Source organism: Oncorhynchus mykiss, chromosome 25 (genome assembly GCF_013265735.2).
Source record: "Oncorhynchus mykiss isolate Arlee chromosome 25, USDA_OmykA_1.1, whole genome shotgun sequence".
NCBI lineage: Eukaryota > Metazoa > Chordata > Actinopteri > Salmoniformes > Salmonidae > Oncorhynchus > Oncorhynchus mykiss.
In genome coordinates, this window is record NC_048589.1 from 22087456 (window position 1) to 22111070 (window position 23615).

Below are 23615 nucleotides of genomic sequence, written 5' to 3' on the forward strand. Positions count from 1 at the left end.
TACCTTTTTTGCCAGTAGTTTTGAAAGTAGCGCTCATGAGCCAAAAGTGGTCCCTGAAAATGGCATACTACGTCACGTACAGTATGTGCACCACGTCATCGCTCTCTTTCTCACTCTGCTGTGGGTGCATCTTGTGCATATTGCTAGCTGTCAATCATATGGCGAGGGGCTGAAGCTAATTGGTTAAACTGAATTGCTAGGTTGCTGGCCCACGTGCGGGAAAATGTAGGGAAAATGGCGCAGCACAGATTTCAGAAAAACAGTTGCTTTCAAACTAGGAATTTCGTAGCAAATTGAGGTAAGAGTAATTCTGCTCATAGATAATGCATATGAACTACACATTGACACATCCAGCCCAAAGTGGGAAGTTTAAAAAATAATTACTAGTCGCCAAAGGTCCGGAACATATCTTCGAGACACTACATGTAGGGGGTGATATTTAGTTAGTGGATTTACAGGGGTAGATTTTTTTGCTCTGTTTCCAGTCATTCACCCAACAGAAAAATATATATTGACTGCCCTTTATCATTCAGTACGTTTATTCACAAATGTATTCAATCTCTTTTCCTGTCACTCTCCATGTGTCTGCAGGACAACGTGTTGAACATTATCAACCAGATCATGGATGAATGTATCCCTGATGACCGAGCCAACAGAGACTTCTGTGTCAAGTTCCCAGAGGAGATTCGCCATGACAACCTGGCAGGACAGCTGTGGTTTGGGGCTGAGGTACTGTACTGTACTGTATGCCCTCCAGTATCATCTCACATCACAATAACTATAGGCACTCTTAAAGAAGTCATGCCCGTTTACTGTCTTTTTCCTATCTGTCTTTTTCCTATCACTATGTAAAGGTGTATCGTTATATAGCCTAACTCATTATTCCTTGTGTTAATCAGTTGCACATAGACAACAAGTCTTAATGAGACTAACCTGGATAAATAACTTTAGGTTACGACCGTAACCCCGGTTCTCTGATAGTATGAGTGAGGTATTTCACTTATGGGATCCTTCTCCAGCGTATTCGTTTGAAGCTTTTATTACACTACACCAGCCATGATTGGCTGGACATCGAGACGTGTGCGTCGGGAAGGGTGTCCCTCCTACCCTATAAAAGGTTCAACGCAGTGTCTCTTGAGTCATTCAAAAATATGCGACACCTCTTCCTCGCTCATACAAGGAGGGGGTGGTCTGGTGAAATACCTCACTCATAATATCAGAGAACCAGGGTTGCGGCCGTAACTTAAAGTTCTCTTTCAAGTATTAGTTTCGGTAGTTCACTTATGTGATATAAGGGGCAGCAGGCAGTATTAAAGTGGGCGAATGTGGGGGAATGTATACAGGTAGACGCGTGGGCACTCATGTGCCAATGCGTCCACTCCCATCGGTGCATACCGATCCCTCAGGGAAAAGAACAGTGGACACTGAGTATTCTCCATTGATGCATAAAGATCCACTGCTGGACTGCCGAAGTGCATCCAAACCTGATTGGCTACCTCTGGGTGGAGCTTCCACTCTCCGTGTAGAGTGTTCCCCCTGGAAAGTAAATCTGCCCCCAGAATCTGTACTCATGGTACATGAGTAGCTCTCAGTGACTGGAGATGCACACTGCTCCACATAATCAGTGCGTGTAAGTGAGAGGATCGCAGTCCCCCTTATTTATGTAAGCCACGACAGTGGTATTGTCTTTTCTGACTAGAACATGAAGACCCACCAGAAATGGGAGGAACAACTTTAATGCTAGGGACACTGTAAGGAGGTCCAGGCAGTTTATGTCCGGTGTTTCCAGAGGTGCAGTGCTACCATGCAGTCTATGGAGATCTGTACATGTGATGTTTGTGACATATTGGGCTCAGACCTAGAGAAGAGACCCAGCGTTGAAACCCTCTCATATTCTTAATGGGGTGACTACTCAAGCCGATGCCATCAAACCTAGCAGCCTCAGGCGTGTTTTGAAAAAGACTAGGTTCCCTCTGAGAAACAGTGCTAGGCAAAATTGGAATGTACTTATACGTTTCACTGAAAGGCGAGCTTTGAATGATACCGAATCTAGGATTAAACCTAGGAAAGAGATTGCGTGGGAATCAAAACACTCTTTACTGTGTTTATTCTGAAACCTAGCGATGCCAGGTGTTCCAATTGTAGCTGACTGTGTTCTAAGACCTCTTGTCTCAATTACTTGCACAACAGACAATTATCTATCTACAGTTGAAGTCGGAAGTTTACATACACTTAGATTGGAGTCATTAAAACTCGTTTTTCAACCACTACACAAATTTATTTTTAACAAACTATAGTTTTGGCAAGTCGGTTAGGACATCTACTTTGTGCATGACACAAGTCATTTTTCCAACGATTGTTTACACACAGATTATTTAACTTATAATTCACTGTATCACAATTCCAGTGGGTCAGAAGTTTACATACACTAAGTTGACTGTGCCTTTTAACAGCTTGGGAAATTCCAGATTGTCATGGCTTTAGAAGCTTCTGATAGACTCAGGAAGGAGACGTGTTTTGTCTCTTAGAGATGAACGTACTTTGATGCGAAAAGTGCAAATCAATCCCAGAACAACAGCAAATGTGTCACTTTCTGACCTTAGTTCCTTTGTTTTGTCTTTGTTTTAGTATGGTCACGGCGTGAGTTGGGGTGGGCAGTCTATGTTCTTTTTTCTATGATTTGGGATTTCTGTGTTTGGCCTGGTATGGTTCTCAATCAGAGGCAGCTGTCAATCGTTGTCCCTGATTGAGAACCATACTTAGGAAGCCTGTTTTCACCTTTGAGTTGTGGGTGATTGTTTTCTGTTGAGTGTTGGTATCTGCACCAGACAGAACCGGGTTCTCTTTATTGTTTTTGTTCAGTGTTCATTTACTTTATTAAAAAGATGGACACTTACCACGCTGCGCATTGGTCCTCACCTTCTTCCACCAACAGCGGCCGTGACAAAATGACCCTGTGAAGATGCTTAAGGAAACGGGAACAAAAGTATCTATATCCACAGTAAAACAAGTTCTATATCGACAACCTGAAAGGCCGCTCAGCAAGGAAGAAGCCACTGCTCCAAAACTGCCATAAAAAAGCCTGACAACGGTTTGCAACTGCACATGGGGACAAAGATCGTACTTTTTGGAGAAGTGTCCTCTGGTCTGATGAAACAAAAATAGAACTGTTTGGCCATAATGACCATCGTTATGTTTGGAGGGAAGCACGGGGGTGGCAGCATCATGTTGTGGGGGTGCTTTGCTGCAGGAGGGACTGGTGCACTTCACATAATAGATGGCGGGAAAATGATGTGGATATATTGAAGCAACATCTCAAGACATCAGTCAGGAAGTTAAACTTGGTCGCCAATGGGTCTTCCAAATGAACAATGACCCCAATTATACTTCCAAAGTTGACTTAAGGACAACAAAGTCAAGATGGCTTAAGGACAACAAAGTCAAGGTATTGGAGTGGCCATCACAAAGCCCTGACCTCAACCCAAAAGAAAATTTGTGGGCAGAACTGAAAAGGCGTGTGCGAGCAAGGAGGCCTACAAACCTGACTCAGTTACACCAGCTCTGTCAGGAGGAATGGGCCAAAATTCACCCAACTTATTGTGGGAAGCTTGTGGAAGGCTACCTGAAACGTTTGACCCAAGTTAAACAATTCAAAGGCAATGCTACCAAATACTAATTGAGTGTCTGTAAACTTCTGACCCACTGGGAATGTGATGAAAGAAATAAAAGCTTAAATAAATCCTTCACTCTACTATTATTCTGACATTTCACATTCTTAAAATAAAGTGGTGATCCTAAGTGTAACGGTTGTCTTCGGTGGAAGGGGAGGAGGACCAAAGCGCAGCGTGGTATATGTTCATGATATACACTGCTCAAAAAAAATAAAGGGAACACTTAAACAACACAATGTAACTCCAAGTCAATCACACTTCTGTGAAATCAAACTGTCCACTTGGGAAGCAACACTGATTGACAATAAATTTCACATGCTGTTGTGCAAATGGAATAGACAACAGGTGGAAATTATAGGCAATTAGCAAGACACCCCCAATAAAGGAGTGGTTCTGCAGGTGGTGACCAAAGACCACTTCTCAGTTCCTATGCTTCCTGGCTGATGTTTTGGTCACTTTTGAATGCTGGCGGTGCTTTCACTCTAGTGGTAGCATGAGATGGAGCCACACAAGTGGCTCAGGTAGTGCAGCTCATCCAGGATGGCACATCAATGCGAGCTGTGGCAAGAAGGTTTACTGTGTCTGTCAGCGTAGTGTCCAGAGCATGGAGGCGCTAACAGGAGACAGGCCAGTACATCAGGAGACGTGGAGGAGGCCGTAGGAGGGCAACAACCCAGCCGCAGGACCGCTACCTCCGCCTTTGTGCGAGGAGGATTAGGAGGAGCACTGCCAGAGCCCTGCAAAATGACCTCCAGCAGGCCACAAATGTGCATGTGTCTGCTCAAACGGTCAGAAACAGACCCCATGAGGGTGGTATGAGGGCCCGACGTCCACAGGTGGGGGTTGTGCTTACAGCCCAACACCGTGCAGGACGTTTGGCATTTGCCAGAGAACACCAAGATTGGCAAATTCGCCACTGGCGCCCTGTGCTCTTCACAGATGAAAGCAGGTTCACACTGAGCACGTGACAGACGTGACAGAGTCTGGAGACGCTGCGGAGAACGTTCTGCTGCCTGCAACATCCTCCAGCATGACCGGTTTGGCGGTGGGTCAGTCATGGTGTGGGGTGGCATTTCTTTGGGGGGGCGCACAGCCCTCCATGTGCTCGCCAGAGGTAGCCTGACTGCCATTAGGTACCGAGATGAGATCCTCAGACCCCTTGTGAGACCATATGCTGGTGCGGTTGGCCCTGGGTTCCTGCTAATGCAAGGCAATGCTAGACCTCATGTGGCTGGAGTGTGTCAGCAGTTCCTGCAAGAGGAAGGCATTGATGCTATGGACTGGCCCGCCCGTTCCCCAGACCTGAATCCAATTGATCACATCTGGGACATCATGTCTCGCTCCATCCACCAACGCCACGTTGCACCACCGACTGTCCAGGAGTTGGCGGATGCTTTAGTCCAGGTCTGGGAGGAGATCTCTCAGGAGACCATCCGCCACCTCATCAGGAGCATGCCCAGGCGTTGTAGGGAGGTCATACAGGCACGTGGAGGCCACACACACTACTGAGCCTCATTTTGACTTGTTTTAAGGACATTCAATCAAAGTTGTATCAGCCTGTAGTGTGGTTTTCCACTTTAATTTTGAGTGTGACTCCAAATCCAGACCTCCATGGGTTGATAAATTTGATTTCCATTGATACTTTTTGTGTGATTTTGTTGTCAGCACATTCAACTATGTAAAGAAAAAAGTATTTAATAAGAATATTTCATTCATTCAGATCTAGGATGTGTTATTTTAGGGTTCCCTTAATTTTTTTGAGCAGTGTATTTTAATGAAATATCACTGGACACAGAAAACAAAAGGAACAAGAGAAATAAATGAAAACCGACACAGTCCTGTGTGGAACAAACACTGACACTGAAAAATAATCACCCACAAAACACAGGTGGGAAAAGGCTACCTAAGTATGATTCTCAATCAGAGACAACGAACGACACCTGCCTCTGATTGAGAACCATACCAGGCCAAACACATAAACACAACATAGAAAAAAGCACATAGACTACCCACACCAACTCACGCCGTGACCAAACTTAAACAAAGACATAAAGGAACTAAGGTCAGAACGTGACACTAAGACATGCAATTTTTACTTGGATTAAATGTATTTGGCTAAGGTGTATGTAAACTTCCGACTTCAACTGTACATCATCAGCCAAATGCCCCTCTCTCTGAGTGGGGCTATGGCTGCCTCGGCACACTTCGTAAAGACACAAGGTGACAGTGAGAGTCCGAAAGGGAGTCCCAGAAAAGCGAATCTGAGAAATTTCTTGTGAGGAGGGTATATTGAGATGTGAAAGTAAGCGTCCTTCAGGTCGACGAATACGAACCAATCCCCTGGTCGCACAGAACGTAGCAGAGCAGTGTGTGTCAACATTCTGAACATGTACTTTCTCATGTGCCTGTTCAGAACACGTAGATCTAGGATCGGGCGTATGCCGACCCCCTTTTTTGGAACCTGGAAATAGCTTGAGTAAAAACCGCAGTGGCTTTGCTTGGGAGGAACAATTCTTATTGCCCTTTTCCCTATTAGCGATGTGATTTCCTCCCGGAGTACACACGCTGATTCCTGAGTGTATATGATTCCATTGAATTGAGGCGGGGTGACAGCGAATTCTAGTCTGTATTCCCTGTCTATCGTGCCCTGTACCCAGTTTGACACTGCTCATGCCAACCAGTTCTCTCTCTGCTCCAAGAGAGGGCTGACCGGGCTTCCCCCCACGTTCAGCCAATCATGGCTGGTGTAGTGTAACAAAGGCTTCAGACGAATACGCTGGAGAAGGATCCCATAAGTGGAATACTTGAAAGAGAACTGTTAAATAACACAAGTCATTCTCTCTCCATCTCTGTGTGTAGTGTCTGGCTGCAGGCTCCATCATCATGAACAGGGAGATCGAGAGCATGGCCATGAGGCCTCTAGCCAAGGACCTGACCCATAGTCTGGAGGAAGTCCGAAACATCACGAGAGACCAGGCCCTCAGAGACCTCAACTTATACACCGACCGCATGAGGGACGCGCTACGCCACTTCGACAGCCTCTTTGCTGAGTTTGAGCTCAGGTAGCTATAGGACATCAACATGTTTAGCTTTTGGACATCATCAACAACAATATATTTGACTGTATTTACGTATTTTGTTTTACACAATTCCCTCTATCTCCTCTTCTGTCAGCTATGTGTCAGCCATGGTGCCTGTGAAGTCTCCCAAAGAATACTATGTTCAGCAGGAGGTGATTGTGCTCTTCTGTGAGACTGTGGATAGGTGAGTTGTATGCAGGGGCAACAGAGGAATAGAGACAAGTGATGTCACAGGAGATGCAGGGTTTAGTACATTTTTTAAGTGGTTGGCCAATATTATTTCACATCCTCTCGTCTTTGTTGTTTTTGTCTCAGGGCGCTCAAGCTGGGCTATCTCAGCCAAGACATGATCGATGACTATGAACCCGCTCTGATGTTTACAATCCCCAGACTAGCCATTGTGTGGTAAGTGTTTTCTCCTCTGTCTCCATCTTCCTCTTCTTCCTAGAAGTCTCTGATACTAATAACATGTTATAATCCCCCTGTCTCTCTCTCAGTGGTCTGGTGGTGTACGGTGAAGGTCCACTCAACCTGGATAGGAAACCAGAGGACATGTCTGAGCTCCTCCGGCCTTTTCGCACTTTACTGAAGAAGATCAGGTACCGTTAAGAGGATACACATATAGATCCTCTTGTGTCCTCTGTATTTAATCATAGAAAATAGCTCTGTCATTCACAACAATCTTTTGAACATCAGTCTCAAGAACCTGGGCAAACAATCTAAAGGTCATGGGCCACTACCATCCTCATTGAATGATCATTTTAGGCTGGTAAGTATGTTGTTAAGGTTGTGTTATTCCCATAGAGACCTGCTGCAGACCCTGTCAGAGGAGGAGTTGTTGACGCTGGAGCGGAGCCTTTGTATCTCTCAGGATGGGGAGTTCCCCTTGGTCCCTGAGTGTCCCCCCACACCCACCCCAACCACCACCATTGCCCCAGACCTCCCTTCATCCAGCAGCCCCACCAGCGACACTGGTGAGGAGGGGAGCGAGGAGGAGAGAGTGCAGCAACAGGAGGTGCTGTCTCTGTGCATCTCCCACATCCAGGAGGAGGAGGACAGGGAGTGGGAGGAGGTGAAGCGGGCGAGGGAGCAGGGTTCTCTGTGTGAGGAGGTGGAGGAGGCAGACCTGGCCTGCTCCATGCAATATGATGAGGAGGAGATCGAACAGCTCAACATGATGGTGTACCGTGTGGGGGATGAGATGTCCACGCTGCTGTCCCCTCCCAGCCAGGGCCAGTCCCCGGCCCACCGCCCCAACAGAGGGGGCTCCAGCGGGGGCTCCAGCACCGAGGCCTCCCCCCTCCGGTTCCTGGTGGGCCGGGGAAGGACAGGTCTCTACCATGAGGAGGAGGACAGAGTCTTCTTCATGGAGGACCTGGACGCAGGAGGGGACATTGTGACCAGCAGCCGTTTGACCTCGCCTTCCAAAGCCCCTCAGCCCTCCTTGCCTCAGCCCCACAGACCTGGCCTCCTGACAGACTCAACCAGGAATGGCTGGTCCACTGATGCTCAGTCAGATCCATCCCAGCAGCCCCAAAACATGCCCCCCCAGTGCCCAAACACCAAGCGACCAGGCCCCACCCCCGGCCTGGAGCCCTTGCCCTACACTAACGGCTGGGAGGTGGGCCTGGAGGGGGGCGAGACTGCTGAAGTCATTGCACACCGTATGGGAGGGATGAAGCTCTCGGCCACGGTCATCTTCAATCCCGGCTCCCCCAGCCTGACTGAGCTGGCTGTGGACAAGCTGCTCCTGCCCCGCCCCCCCCCCTCCTCAGCTACAGAGCCCTGCGGCCCCCTGGTGGCCACCCACTGCCTGCTCAACTCCTGTGTCTGCTGCGGCAGCTGTGAAGACGGCCATGATGACACCCTCACCATGGACAACACAGGGCTGGGGATGGACCTGGGGTTGGACAAACACTGCAAGCCCCATCCGCCACACAGTTCTGTCATCCAGTCCTCTGCCTGTCGCCTGGCCTCCTCAGGACACAACTTACATAGGAAGGGGGACTCTCCCCCCCAGCTGACACCCCCCTCCTCCCGCTGCTCCTTAGAGCCTCCTCCAGGGGAGGAGGAAGGGGACCAGCGCTGTGACAAGTGCCTGGTGGTGGTGGCCCCGGGATCTCAGCAGGGCCTGGGCCAGGACAGCAGCCCCAATGGAGTAAGGGGAGCCCCAGAGCCCTGTGTCCACCAGTGGAGGACAGTGAGGAGGCCTCAGGCCAGCGGGGGAAGGGACAGGACAGGAACCAGACAGACAGAAGGGGAGTCCAAGGAAGAGAGCAAGAAGAACACTAGGTATGCGCATATGTACTATAGCTGTGTGTTTGGGTGATGTATTATCAGCGCTCCCCTTCAAAGCAGGTAGGCCTCAACAACAGTCATTTACATATCTGTGGAAAGCAAACTTCCTCCATGTCTCTCTGGCTAATTGAACCCAGAACTTGTCATCCACTTGTTGTTTTATGTTCTAGTTGCTATTTGCACTTGGCTTTATGCTACTTTTGTGCCTATCATAATGTTCACAGATCCCGTTTTATGTTGCCCATATGTTATCGGTTTATTATTTTATTTAATGATTTATTCCCAGTTTTTTCCAGGACTCTCCTCTCAGCTCAGTCTCCAGTAGTGACTGTGAGAGTGTGTCTGTCACCACATGTAGTCTGTCCAGCAGTGCTTACACAGCCAGGTAACCGCTGGCCGTGTGTGTGTTTCTGTTTCGTACATCCCCATGTTACAGCTTATGTTATTACTATGACCCTTGCCCATCTCTATTTCACTCACTTTGAGATTGAAATCAACCAAAACCCCTATAGTACGATGCATATTCAAGTGCAGTACACAATATGTCAATATGCTGGTGAACAGTGTTTCTGTGTTTATAACAATGACAATATGACAGTACCTCCTCTCTCCCTCCATCCTCCCTCTCCCTTCACTGGATCTCTCTCTCCCGTTCTCACTCTCTCTCCTCCAGCCCTGTCAGCAGTCTTACCACGAGCTCAGGGACGTCAGAGGATCTGGACCACCATGAGATCCAGCTGGCCCTGCAGGCTGCTAAGATGGCCGCCAGGAACAAGATCCGCTCGCGCTTCCACAGCAGCAGTGACCTCATCCACCGCCTCTTCGTCTGCATATCGGGTATGACACACTCCCTCTCTGAGGGTATGACTATCTGTCCAAGGATATTACTCTCCAAGGGTATAGCTGTGGTTTGATGGGGTAAATCAGTCTATGTTTCTCATGTTTTTCTTTCTTTTTACTCTGAAAGACAATGAAATCATGCTTTTGTTGCTTAACCAGTATGCACTCCTCTTCACTCCACCCCATAGTGCTTCTCTATTTATTACAAAGGATTTGCTGCTAGTCTTACAAGAAGCTAAAATGACTATGTAGGCTGATGACTACACATCAGCACCCACAGCCAGTGAGCTCACTGAGACGCTTAGCAAGGAGTTACAGTCAGTGTCAAAATGGGTAATGACCAAATAACTGGTCTTAAATACATCTAAAACCTTCCTCTTAGACCACAACCTCAGCTGTAGTTTGACATAAAGGCTGTGCCCATTGAAGAAGTTGAAGTCCTAGGAGTAACATTGGATAGTCCGTTATCACGGTCAAGTCATATTGACAAAGTTGCTGTGATGATGGGGAGAGGTAGGTCTGTTTTATAAAAATATTTTCTGTGTTTTTGACACACAGATCAACTAATTGTTCAGGCTCTGATCTTGTCCCATCTTGATGACTGTACAGTAATGTGGTCAGGTGCAGCAGAGAAAGACCTTGTAAAACTGCAGCGGGCTGAAAACAAAGCAGAACGCCTTGCCCTTAACTGTACACAGAACTAACAACAACATGCATGATCGTTTTTCATGGTTGAGAAATTGACCACTACTATTGACTAGGAAACGTGTGTGTTGGAAATGCCTAAACACTTGTATAATCTATTTGCATACACTTCAAACAGACATACATACTCCACCAGACACTCCACTATGGGTTTCTTCACGGTACCCAAACCAAAAACAGATGGAATGCGTCGCTCAGTTATGTATAGAGCCATGACATCGTGGAATGATCTGTCACCAGAGGTTACTCAGTTATGTATAGAGCCATGACATCGTGGAATGATCTGTCACCAGAGGTTACTCAGTTATGTATAGAGCCATGACATCGTGGAATGATCTGTCACCAGAGGTTACTCAGTTATGTATAGAGCCATGACATCGTGGAATGATCTGTCACCAGAGGTTACTCAGTTATGTATAGAGCCATGACATCGTGGAATGATCTGTCACCAGAGGTTACTCAGTTATGTATAGAGCCATGACATCGTGGAATGATCTGTCACCAGAGGTTACTCAGTTATGTATAGAGCCATGACATCGTGGAATGATCTGCCACCAGAGGTTACTCAGTTATGTATAGAGTCATGACATCGTGGAATGATCTGTCACCAGAGGTTACTCAGTTATGTATAGAGCCATGACATCGTGGAATGCTCTGTCACCAGAGGTTACTCAGTTATGTATAGAGCCATGACATCGTGGAATGCTCTGTCACCAGAGGTTACTCAGTTATGTATAGAGCCATGACATCGTGGAATGATCTGTCACCAGAGGTTACTCAGTTATGTATAGAGCCATGACATCGTGGAATGATCTGTCACCAGAGGTTACTCAGTTATGTATAGAGCCATGACATCGTGGAATGATCTGTCACCAGAGGTTACTCAGTTATGTATAGAGCCATGACATCGTGGAATGCTCTGTCACCAGAGGTTACTCAGTTATGTATAGAGCCATGACATCGTGGAATGATCTGTCACCAGAGGTTACTCAGTTATGTATAGAACCATGACATCGTGGAATGCTCTGTCACCAGAGGTTACTCAGTTATGTATAGAGCCATGACATCGTGGAATGCTCTGCTGTCAGAGGTTACTCAGTTATGTATAGAGCCATGACATCGTGGAATGCTCTGTCACCAGAGGTTACTCAGTTATGTATAGAGCCATGACATCGTGGAATGCTCTGCTGTCAGAGGTTACTCAGTTATGTATAGAGCCATGACATCGTGGAATGCTCTGCTGTCAGAGGTTACTCAGTTATGTATAGAGCCATGACATCGTGGAATGATCTGTCACCAGAGGTTACTCAGTTATGTATAGAGCCATGACATCGTGGAATGCTCTGTCACCAGAGGTTACTCAGTTATGTATAGAGCCATGACATCGTGGAATGATCTGTCACCAGAGGTTACTCAGTTATGTATAGAGCCATGACATTGTGGAATGATCTGTCACCAGAGGTTACTCAGTTATGTATAGAGCCATGACATCGTGGAATGCTCTGTCACCAGAGGTTACTCAGTTATGTATAGAGCCATGACATCGTGGAATGATCTGTCACCAGAGGTTACTCAGTTATGTATAGAGTCATGACATCGTGGAATGCTCTGTCACCAGAGGTTACTCAGTTATGTATAGAGCCATGACATCGTGGAATGATCTGCCACCAGAGGTTACTCAGTTATGTATAGAGTCATGACATCGTGGAATGATCTGTCACCAGAGGTTACTCAGTTATGTATAGAGCCATGACATCGTGGAATGCTCTGTCACCAGAGGTTACTCAGTTATGTATAGAGCCATGACATCGTGGAATGCTCTGTCACCAGAGGTTACTCAGTTATGTATAGAGCCATGACATCGTGGAATGATCTGTCACCAGAGGTTACTCAGTTATGTATAGAGCCATGACATCGTGGAATGATCTGTCACCAGAGGTTACTCAGTTATGTATAGAGCCATGACATCGTGGAATGATCTGTCACCAGAGGTTACTCAGTTATGTATAGAGCCATGACATCGTGGAATGCTCTGTCACCAGAGGTTACTCAGTTATGTATAGAGCCATGACATCGTGGAATGATCTGTCACCAGAGGTTACTCAGTTATGTATAGAGCCATGACATCGTGGAATGATCTGTCACCAGAGGTTACTCAGTTATGTATAGAACCATGACATCGTGGAATGCTCTGTCACCAGAGGTTACTCAGTTATGTATAGAGCCATGACATCGTGGAATGCTCTGTCACCAGAGGTTACTCAGTTATGTATAGAGCCATGACATCGTGGAATGCTCTGCCACCAGAGGTTACTCAGTTATGTATAGAGCCATGACATCGTGGAATGCTCTGCTGTCAGAGGTTACTCAGTTATGTATAGAGCCATGACATCGTGGAATGCTCTGCTGTCAGAGGTTACTCAGTTATGTATAGAGCCATGACATCGTGGAATGCTCTGTCACCAGAGGTTACTCAGTTATGTATAGAGCCATGACATCGTGGAATGCTCTGCTGTCAGAGGTTACTCAGTTATGTATAGAGCCATGACATCGTGGAATGCTCTGCTGTCAGAGGTTACTCAGTTATGTATAGAGCCATGACATCGTGGAATGATCTGTCACCAGAGGTTACTCAGTTATGTATAGAGCCATGACATCGTGGAATGATCTGTCACCAGAGGTTACTCAGTTATGTATAGAGCCATGACATCGTGGAATGCTCTGTCACCAGAGGTTACTCAGTTATGTATAGAGCCATGACATCGTGGAATGATCTGTCACCAGAGGTTACTCAGTTATGTATAGAGCCATGACATTGTGGAATGATCTGTCACCAGAGGTTACTCAGTTATGTATAGAGCCATGACATCGTGGAATGCTCTGTCACCAGAGGTTACTCAGTTATGTATAGAGCCATGACATCGTGGAATGATCTGTCACCAGAGGTTACTCAGTTATGTATAGAGTCATGACATCGTGGAATGCTCTGTCACCAGAGGTTACTCAGTTATGTATAGAGCCATGACATCGTGGAATGATCTGCCACCAGAGGTTACTCAGTTATGTATAGAGTCATGACATCGTGGAATGATCTGTCACCAGAGGTTACTCAGTTATGTATAGAGCCATGACATCGTGGAATGCTCTGTCACCAGAGGTTACTCAGTTATGTATAGAGCCATGACATCGTGGAATGCTCTGTCACCAGAGGTTACTCAGTTATGTATAGAGCCATGACATCGTGGAATGATCTGTCACCAGAGGTTACTCAGTTATGTATAGAGCCATGACATCGTGGAATGATCTGTCACCAGAGGTTACTCAGTTATGTATAGAGCCATGACATCGTGGAATGATCTGTCACCAGAGGTTACTCAGTTATGTATAGAGCCATGACATCGTGGAATGCTCTGTCACCAGAGGTTACTCAGTTATGTATAGAGCCATGACATCGTGGAATGATCTGTCACCAGAGGTTACTCAGTTATGTATAGAACCATGACATCGTGGAATGCTCTGTCACCAGAGGTTACTCAGTTATGTATAGAGCCATGACATCGTGGAATGCTCTGTCACCAGAGGTTACTCAGTTATGTATAGAGCCATGACATCGTGGAATGCTCTGCCACCAGAGGTTACTCAGTTATGTATAGAGCCATGACATCGTGGAATGCTCTGCTGTCAGAGGTTACTCAGTTATGTATAGAGCCATGACATCGTGGAATGCTCTGCTGTCAGAGGTTACTCAGTTATGTATAGAGCCATGACATCGTGGAATGATCTGTCACCAGAGGTTACTCAGTTATGTATAGAGCCATGACATCGTGGAATGATCTGTCACCAGAGGTTACTCAGTTATGTATAGAGCCATGACATCGTGGAATGCTCTGTCACCAGAGGTTACTCAGTTATGTATAGAGCCATGACATCGTGGAATGATCTGTCACCAGAGGTTACTCAGTTATGTATAGAGCCATGACATTGTGGAATGATCTGTCACCAGAGGTTACTCAGTTATGTATAGAGCCATGACATCGTGGAATGCTCTGTCACCAGAGGTTACTCAGTTATGTATAGAGCCATGACATCGTGGAATGATCTGTCACCAGAGGTTACTCAGTTATGTATAGAGTCATGACATCGTGGAATGCTCTGTCACCAGAGGTTACTCAGTTATGTATAGAGCCATGACATCGTGGAATGATCTGCCACCAGAGGTTACTCAGTTATGTATAGAGTCATGACATCGTGGAATGATCTGTCACCAGAGGTTACTCAGTTATGTATAGAGCCATGACATCGTGGAATGCTCTGTCACCAGAGGTTACTCAGTTATGTATAGAGCCATGACATCGTGGAATGCTCTGTCACCAGAGGTTACTCAGTTATGTATAGAGCCATGACATCGTGGAATGATCTGTCACCAGAGGTTACTCAGTTATGTATAGAGCCATGACATCGTGGAATGATCTGTCACCAGAGGTTACTCAGTTATGTATAGAGCCATGACATCGTGGAATGATCTGTCACCAGAGGTTACTCAGTTATGTATAGAGCCATGACATCGTGGAATGCTCTGTCACCAGAGGTTACTCAGTTATGTATAGAGCCATGACATCGTGGAATGATCTGTCACCAGAGGTTACTCAGTTATGTATAGAACCATGACATCGTGGAATGCTCTGTCACCAGAGGTTACTCAGTTATGTATAGAGCCATGACATCGTGGAATGCTCTGTCACCAGAGGTTACTCAGTTATGTATAGAGCCATGACATCGTGGAATGCTCTGCCACCAGAGGTTACTCAGTTATGTATAGAGCCATGACATCGTGGAATGCTCTGCTGTCAGAGGTTACTCAGTTATGTATAGAGCCATGACATCGTGGAATGCTCTGCTGTCAGAGGTTACTCAGTTATGTATAGAGCCATGACATCGTGGAATGATCTGTCACCAGAGGTTACTCAGTTATGTATAGAGCCATGACATCGTGGAATGATCTGTCACCAGAGGTTACTCAGTTATGTATAGAGCCATGACATCGTGGAATGCTCTGTCACCAGAGGTTACTCAGTTATGTATAGAGCCATGACATCGTGGAATGATCTGTCACCAGAGGTTACTCAGTTATGTATAGAGCCATGACATTGTGGAATGATCTGTCACCAGAGGTTACTCAGTTATGTATAGAGCCATGACATCGTGGAATGCTCTGTCACCAGAGGTTACTCAGTTATGTATAGAGCCATGACATCGTGGAATGATCTGTCACCAGAGGTTACTCAGTTATGTATAGAGTCATGACATCGTGGAATGCTCTGTCACCAGAGGTTACTCAGTTATGTATAGAGCCATGACATCGTGGAATGATCTGCCACCAGAGGTTACTCAGTTATGTATAGAGTCATGACATCGTGGAATGATCTGTCACCAGAGGTTACTCAGTTATGTATAGAGCCATGACATCGTGGAATGCTCTGTCACCAGAGGTTACTCAGTTATGTATAGAGCCATGACATCGTGGAATGCTCTGTCACCAGAGGTTACTCAGTTATGTATAGAGCCATGACATCGTGGAATGATCTGTCACCAGAGGTTACTCAGTTATGTATAGAGCCATGACATCGTGGAATGATCTGTCACCAGAGGTTACTCAGTTATGTATAGAGCCATGACATCGTGGAATGATCTGTCACCAGAGGTTACTCAGTTATGTATAGAGCCATGACATCGTGGAATGCTCTGTCACCAGAGGTTACTCAGTTATGTATAGAGCCATGACATCGTGGAATGATCTGTCACCAGAGGTTACTCAGTTATGTATAGAACCATGACATCGTGGAATGCTCTGTCACCAGAGGTTACTCAGTTATGTATAGAGCCATGACATCGTGGAATGCTCTGTCACCAGAGGTTACTCAGTTATGTATAGAGCCATGACATCGTGGAATGCTCTGCCACCAGAGGTTACTCAGTTATGTATAGAGCCATGACATCGTGGAATGCTCTGCTGTCAGAGGTTACTCAGTTATGTATAGAGCCATGACATCGTGGAATGATCTGTCACCAGAGGTTACTCAGTTATGTATAGAGCCATGACATCGTGGAATGATCTGTCACCAGAGGTTACTCAGTTATGTATAGAGCCATGACATCGTGGAATGCTCTGTCACCAGAGGTTACTCAGTTATGTATAGAGCCATGACATCGTGGAATGATCTGTCACCAGAGGTTACTCAGTTATGTATAGAGCCATGACATTGTGGAATGATCTGTCACCAGAGGTTACTCAGTTATGTATAGAGCCATGACATCGTGGAATGCTCTGTCACCAGAGGTTACTCAGTTATGTATAGAGCCATGACATCGTGGAATGATCTGTCACCAGAAGTTACTCAGTTATGTATAGAGTCATGACATCGTGGAATGCTCTGTCACCAGAGGTTACTCAGTTATATATAGAGCCATGACATCGTGGAATGATCTGTCACCAGAGGTTACTCAGTTATGTATAGAGCCATGACATCGTTGAATGATCTGTCACCAGAGGTTACTCAGTTATGTATAGAGCCATGACATCGTTGAATGATCTGTCACCAGAGGTTACTCAGTTATGTATAGAGCCATGACATCGTGGAATGATCTGTCACCAGAGGTTACTCAGTTATGTATAGAGCCATGACATCGTGGAATGATCTGTCACCAGAGGTTACTCAGTTATGTATAGAGCCATGACATCGTGGAATGCTCTGTCACCAGAGGTTACTCAGTTATGTATAGAGCCATGACATCGTGGAATGATCTGTCACCAGAGGTTACTCAGTTATGTATAGAGCCATGACATCGTGGAATGATCTGTCACCAGAGGTTACTCAGTTATGTATAGAGCCATGACATCGTGGAATGATCTGTCACCAGAGGTTACTCAGTTATGTATAGAGCCATGACATCGTGGAATGATCTGTCACCAGAGGTTACTCAGTTATGTATAGAGCCATGACATCGTGGAATGATCTGTCACCAGAGGTTACTCAGTTATGTATAGAGCCATGACATCGTGGAATGATCTGTCACCAGAGGTTACTCAGTTATGTATAGAGCCATGACATCGTGGAATGATCTGTCACCAGAGGTTACTCAGTTATGTATAGAGCCATGACATCATGGAATGATCTGTCACCAGAGGTTACTCAGTTATGTATAGAGCCATGACATCGTGGAATGCTCTGTCACCAGAGGTTACTCAGTTATGTATAGAGCCATGACATCGTGGAATGATCTGTCACCAGAGGTTACTCAGTTATGTATAGAGCCATGACATCGTGGAATGATCTGTCACCAGAGGTTACTCAGTTATGTATAGAGCCATGACATCGTGGAATGATCTGTCACCAGAGGTTACTCAGTTATGTATAGAGCCATGACATCGTGGAATGATCTGTCACCAGAGGTTACTCAGTTATGTATAGAGCCATGACATCGTGGAATGATCTGCTGTCAGAGGTTACTCAGTTATGTATAGAGCCATGACATCGTGGAATGATCTGCTGTCAGAGGTTACTCAGTTATGTATAGAGCCATGACATCGTGGAATGATCTGTCACCAGAGGTTACTCAGTTATGTATAGAGCCATGACATCGTGGAATGATCTGTCACCAGAGGTTACTCAGTTATGTATAGAGCCATGACATCGTGGAATGATCTGTCACCAGAGGTTACTCAGTTATGTATAGAGCCATGACATCGTGGAATGATCTGTCACCAGAGGTTACTCAGTTATGTATAGAGCCATGACATCGTGGAATGATCTGTCACCAGAGGTTACTCAGTTATGTATAGAGCCATGACATCGTGGAATGATCTGTCACCAGAGGTTACTCAGTTATGTATAGAGCCATGACATCGTGGAATGATCTGTCACCAGAGGTTACTCAGTTATGTATAGAGCCATGACATCGTGGAATGATCTGTCACCAGAGGTTACTCAGTTATGTATAGAGCCATGACATCATGGAATGATCTGTCACCAGAGGTTACTCAGTTATGTATAGAGCCATGACATCGTGGAATGATCTGTCACCAGAGGTTACTCAGTTATGTATAGAGCCATGACATCGTGGAATGATCTGCTGTCAGAGGTTACTCAGTTATGTATAGAGCCATGACATCATGGAATGATCTGTCACCAGAGGTTACTCAGTTATGTATAGAGCCATGACATCGTGGAATGCTCTGTCACCAGAGGTTACTCAGTTATGTATAGAGCCATGACATCGTGGAATGATCTGTCACCAGAGGTTACTCAGTTATGTATAGAGCCATGACATCGTGGAATGATCTGTCACCAGAGGTTACTCAGTTATGTATAGAGCCATGACATCGTGGAATGATCTGTCACCAGAGGTTACTCAGTTATGTATAGAGCCATGACATCGTGGAATGATCTGTCACCAGAGGTTACTCAGTTATGTATAGAGCCATGACATCGTGGAATGATCTGCTGTCAGAGGTTACTCAGTTATGTATAGAGCCATGACATCGTGGAATGATCTGCTGTCAGAGGTTACTCAGTTATGTATAGAGCCATGACATCGTGGAATGATCTGTCACCAGAGGTTACTCAGTTATGTATAGAGCCATGACATCGTGGAATGATCTGTCACCAGAGGTTACTCAGTTATGTATAGAGCCATGACATCGTGGAATGATCTGTCACCAGAGGTTACTCAGTTATGTATAGAGCCATGACATCGTGGAATGATCTGTCACCAGAGGTTACTCAGTTATGTATAGAGCCATGACATCGTGGAATGATCTGTCACCAGAGGTTACTCAGTTATGTATAGAGCCATGACATCGTGGAATGATCTGTCACCAGAGGTTACTCAGTTATGTATAGAGCCATGACATCGTGGAATGATCTGTCACCAGAGGTTACTCAGTTATGTATAGAGCCATGACATCGTGGAATGATCTGTCACCAGAGGTTACTCAGTTATGTATAGAGCCATGACATCATGGAATGATCTGTCACCAGAGGTTACTCAGTTATGTATAGAGCCATGACATCGTGGAATGATCTGTCACCAGAGGTTACTCAGTTATGTATAGAGCCATGACATCGTGGAATGATCTGCTGTCAGAGGTTACTCAGTTATGTATAGAGCCATGACATCGTGGAATGATCTGCTGTCAGAGGTTACTCAGTTATGTATAGAGCCATGACATCGTGGAATGATCTGTCACCAGAGGTTACTCAGTTATGTATAGAGCCATGACATCGTGGAATGATCTGTCACCAGAGGTTACTCAGTTATGTATAGAGCCATGACATCGTGGAATGATCTGTCACCAGAGGTTACTCAGTTATGTATAGAGCCATGACATCGTGGAATGATCTGTCACCAGAGGTTACTCAGTTATGTATAGAGCCATGACATCGTGGAATGATCTGTCACCAGAGGTTACTCAGTTATGTATAGAGCCATGACATCGTGGAATGATCTGTCACCAGAGGTTACTCAGTTATGTATAGAGCCATGACATCGTGGAATGATCTGTCACCAGAGGTTACTCAGTTATGTATAGAACCATGACATCGTGGAATGCTCTGTCACCAGAGGTTACTCAGTTATGTATAGAGCCATGACATCGTGGAATGCTCTGTCACCAGAGGTTACTCAGTTATGTATAGAGCCATGACATCGTGGAATGCTCTGCCACCAGAGGTTACTCAGTTATGTATAGAGCCATGACATCGTGGAATGATCTGTCACCAGAGGTTACTCAGTTATGTATAGAGCCATGACATCGTGGAATGATCTGTCACCAGAGGTTACTCAGTTATGTATAGAGCCATGACATCGTGGAATGATCTGCTGTCAGGGGTTACTCAGTTATGTATAGAGCCATGACATCGTGGAATGATCTGCTGTCAGAGGTTACTCAGTTATGTATAGAGCCATGACATCGTGGAATGATCTGTCACCAGAGGTTACTCAGTTATGTATAGAGCCATGACATCGTGGAATGATCTGTCACCAGAGGTTACTCAGTTATGTATAGAGCCATGACATCGTGGAATGATCTGTCACCAGAGGTTACTCAGTTATGTATAGAGCCATGACATCGTGGAATGATCTGTCACCAGAGGTTACTCAGTTATGTATAGAGCCATGACATCGTGGAATGATCTGTCACCAGAGGTTACTCAGTTATGTATAGAGCCATGACATCGTGGAATGATCTGTCACCAGAGGTTACTCAGTTATGTATAGAGCCATGACATCGTGGAATGATCTGTCACCAGAGGTTACTCAGTTATGTATAGAACCATGACATCGTGGAATGCTCTGTCACCAGAGGTTACTCAGTTATGTATAGAGCCATGACATCGTGGAATGCTCTGTCACCAGAGGTTACTCGGTTATGTATAGAGCCATGACATCGTGGAATGCTCTGCCACCAGAGGTTACTCAGTTATGTATAGAGCCATGACATCGTGGAATGCTCTGCTGTCAGAGGTTACTCAGTTATGTATAGAGCCATGACATCGTGGAATGCTCTGCTGTCAGAGGTTACTCAGTTATGTATAGAGCCATGACATCGTGGAATGCTCTGCTGTCAGAGGTTACTCAGTTATGTATAGAGCCATGACATCGTGGAATGATCTGTCACCAGAGGTTACTCAGTTACGTATAGAGCCATGACATCGTGGAATGATCTGTCACCAGAGGTTACTCAGTTATGTATAGAGCCATGACATCGTGGAATGATCTGTCACCAGAGGTTACTCAGTTATGTATAGAGCCATGACATTGTGGAATGATCTGTCACCAGAGGTTACTCAGTTATGTATAGAGCCATGACATCGTGGAATGCTCTGTCACCAGAGGTTACTCAGTTATGTATAGAGCCATGACATCGTGGAATGCTCTGTCACCAGAGGTTACTCAGTTATGTATAGAGCCATGACATCGTGGAATGCTCTGTCACCAGAGGTTACTCAGTTATGTATAGAGCCATGACATTGTGGAATGATCTGTCACCAGAGGTTACTCAGTTATGTATAGAGCCATGACATCGTGGAATGCTCTGTCACCAGAGGTTACTCAGTTATGTATAGAGCCATGACATCGTGGAATGCTCTGTCACCAGAGGTTACTCAGTTATGTATAGAGTCATGACATCGTGGAATGCTCTGTCACCAGAGGTTACTCAGTTATGTATAGAGCCATGACATCGTGGAATGCTCTGTCACCAGAGGTTACTCAGTTATGTATAGAGTCATGACATCGTGGAATGCTCTGTCACCAGAGGTTACTCAGTTATGTATAGAGCCATGACATCGTGGAATGATCTGTCACCAGAGGTTACTCAGTTATGTATAGAGCCATGACATCGTGGAATGATCTGTCACCAGAGGTTACTCAGTTATGTATAGAGCCATGACATCGTGGAATGATCTGTCACCAGAGGTTACTCAGTTATGTATAGAACCATGACATCGTGGAATGCTCTGTCACCAGAGGTTACTCAGTTATGTATAGAGCCATGACATCGTGGAATGCTCTGTCACCAGAGGTTACTCAGTTATGTATAGAGCCATGACATCGTGGAATGCTCTGCCACCAGAGGTTACTCAGTTATGTATAGAGCCATGACATCGTGGAATGCTCTGCTGTCAGAGGTTACTCAGTTATGTATAGAGCCATGACATCGTGGAATGCTCTGCTGTCAGAGGTTACTCAGTTATGTATAGAGCCATGACATCGTGGAATGCTCTGCTGTCAGAGGTTACTCAGTTATGTATAGAGCCATGACATCGTGGAATGATCTGTCACCAGAGGTTACTCAGTTATGTATAGAGCCATGACATCGTGGAATGATCTGTCACCATAGGTTACTCAGTTATGTATAGAGCCATGACATCGTGGAATGATCTGTCACCAGAGGTTACTCAGTTATGTATAGAGCCATGACATTGTGGAATGATCTGTCACCAGAGGTTACTCAGTTATGTATAGAGCCATGACATCGTGGAATGCTCTGTCACCAGAGGTTACTCAGTTATTTATAGAGCCATGACATCGTGGAATGCTCTGTCACCAGAGGTTACTCAGTTATGTATAGAGCCATGACATCGTGGAATGCTCTGTCACCAGAGGTTACTCAGTTATGTATAGAGCCATGACATTGTGGAATGATCTGTCACCAGAGGTTACTCAGTTATGTATAGAGCCATGACATCGTGGAATGCTCTGTCACCAGAGGTTACTCAGTTATGTATAGAGCCATGACATCGTGGAATGCTCTGTCACCAGAGGTTACTCAGTTATGTATAGAGTCATGACATCGTGGAATGCTCTGTCACCAGAGGTTACTCAGTTATGTATAGAGCCATGACATCGTGGAATGATCTGTCACCAGAGGTTACTCAGTTATGTATAGAGCCATGACATCGTGGAATGATCTGTCACCAGAGGTTACTCAGTTATGTATAGAGCCATGACATCGTTGAATGATCTGTCACCAGAGGTTACTCAGTTATGTATAGAGCCATGACATCGTGGAATGCTCTGTCACCAGAGGTTACTCAGTTATGTATAGAGCCATGACATCGTGGAATGATCTGTCACCAGAGGTTACTCAGTTATGTATAGAGCCATGACATCGTGGAATGATCTGTCACCAGAGGTTACTCAGTTATGTATAGAGCCATGACATCGTGGAATGCTCTGTCACCAGAGGTTACTCAGTTATGTATAGAGCCATGACATCGTGGAATGATCTGTCACCAGAGGTTACTCAGTTATGTATAGAGCCATGACATCGTGGAATGATCTGTCACCAGAGGTTACTCAGTTATGTATAGAGCCATGACATCGTGGAATGATCTGTCACCAGAGGTTACTCAGTTATGTATAGAGCCATGACATCGTGGAATGATCTGTCACCAGAGGTTACTCAGTTATGTATAGAGCCATGACATCGTGGAATGATCTGTCACCAGAGGTTACT

The 23615-nt window shown here is 45.5% G+C and overlaps 1 protein-coding gene across 3 annotated transcripts in view; it reads left to right on the forward strand.

The window, feature by feature from the left end:
• zfyve28 (zinc finger, FYVE domain containing 28) overlaps positions 1–23615 on the forward strand; it is a 63756-nt gene that overhangs the window by 34081 nt on the left and 6060 nt on the right. For 2 of the 3 annotated variants that reach the window (XM_021584939.2, XM_021584941.2), the window contains exons 3-10: positions 592–729; positions 6531–6733; positions 6846–6935; positions 7067–7156; positions 7249–7350; positions 7556–9043; positions 9336–9434; positions 9723–9886. In XM_021584939.2, coding sequence (XP_021440614.1) covers positions 592–729; positions 6531–6733; positions 6846–6935; positions 7067–7156; positions 7249–7350; positions 7556–9043; positions 9336–9434; positions 9723–9886 — 2374 coding nt within the window. The remainder of the gene's footprint in view (positions 1–591; positions 730–6530; positions 6734–6845; positions 6936–7066; positions 7157–7248; positions 7351–7555; positions 9044–9335; positions 9435–9722; positions 9887–23615) is intronic. The other variant, XM_021584942.2, reaches the window with a different exon arrangement.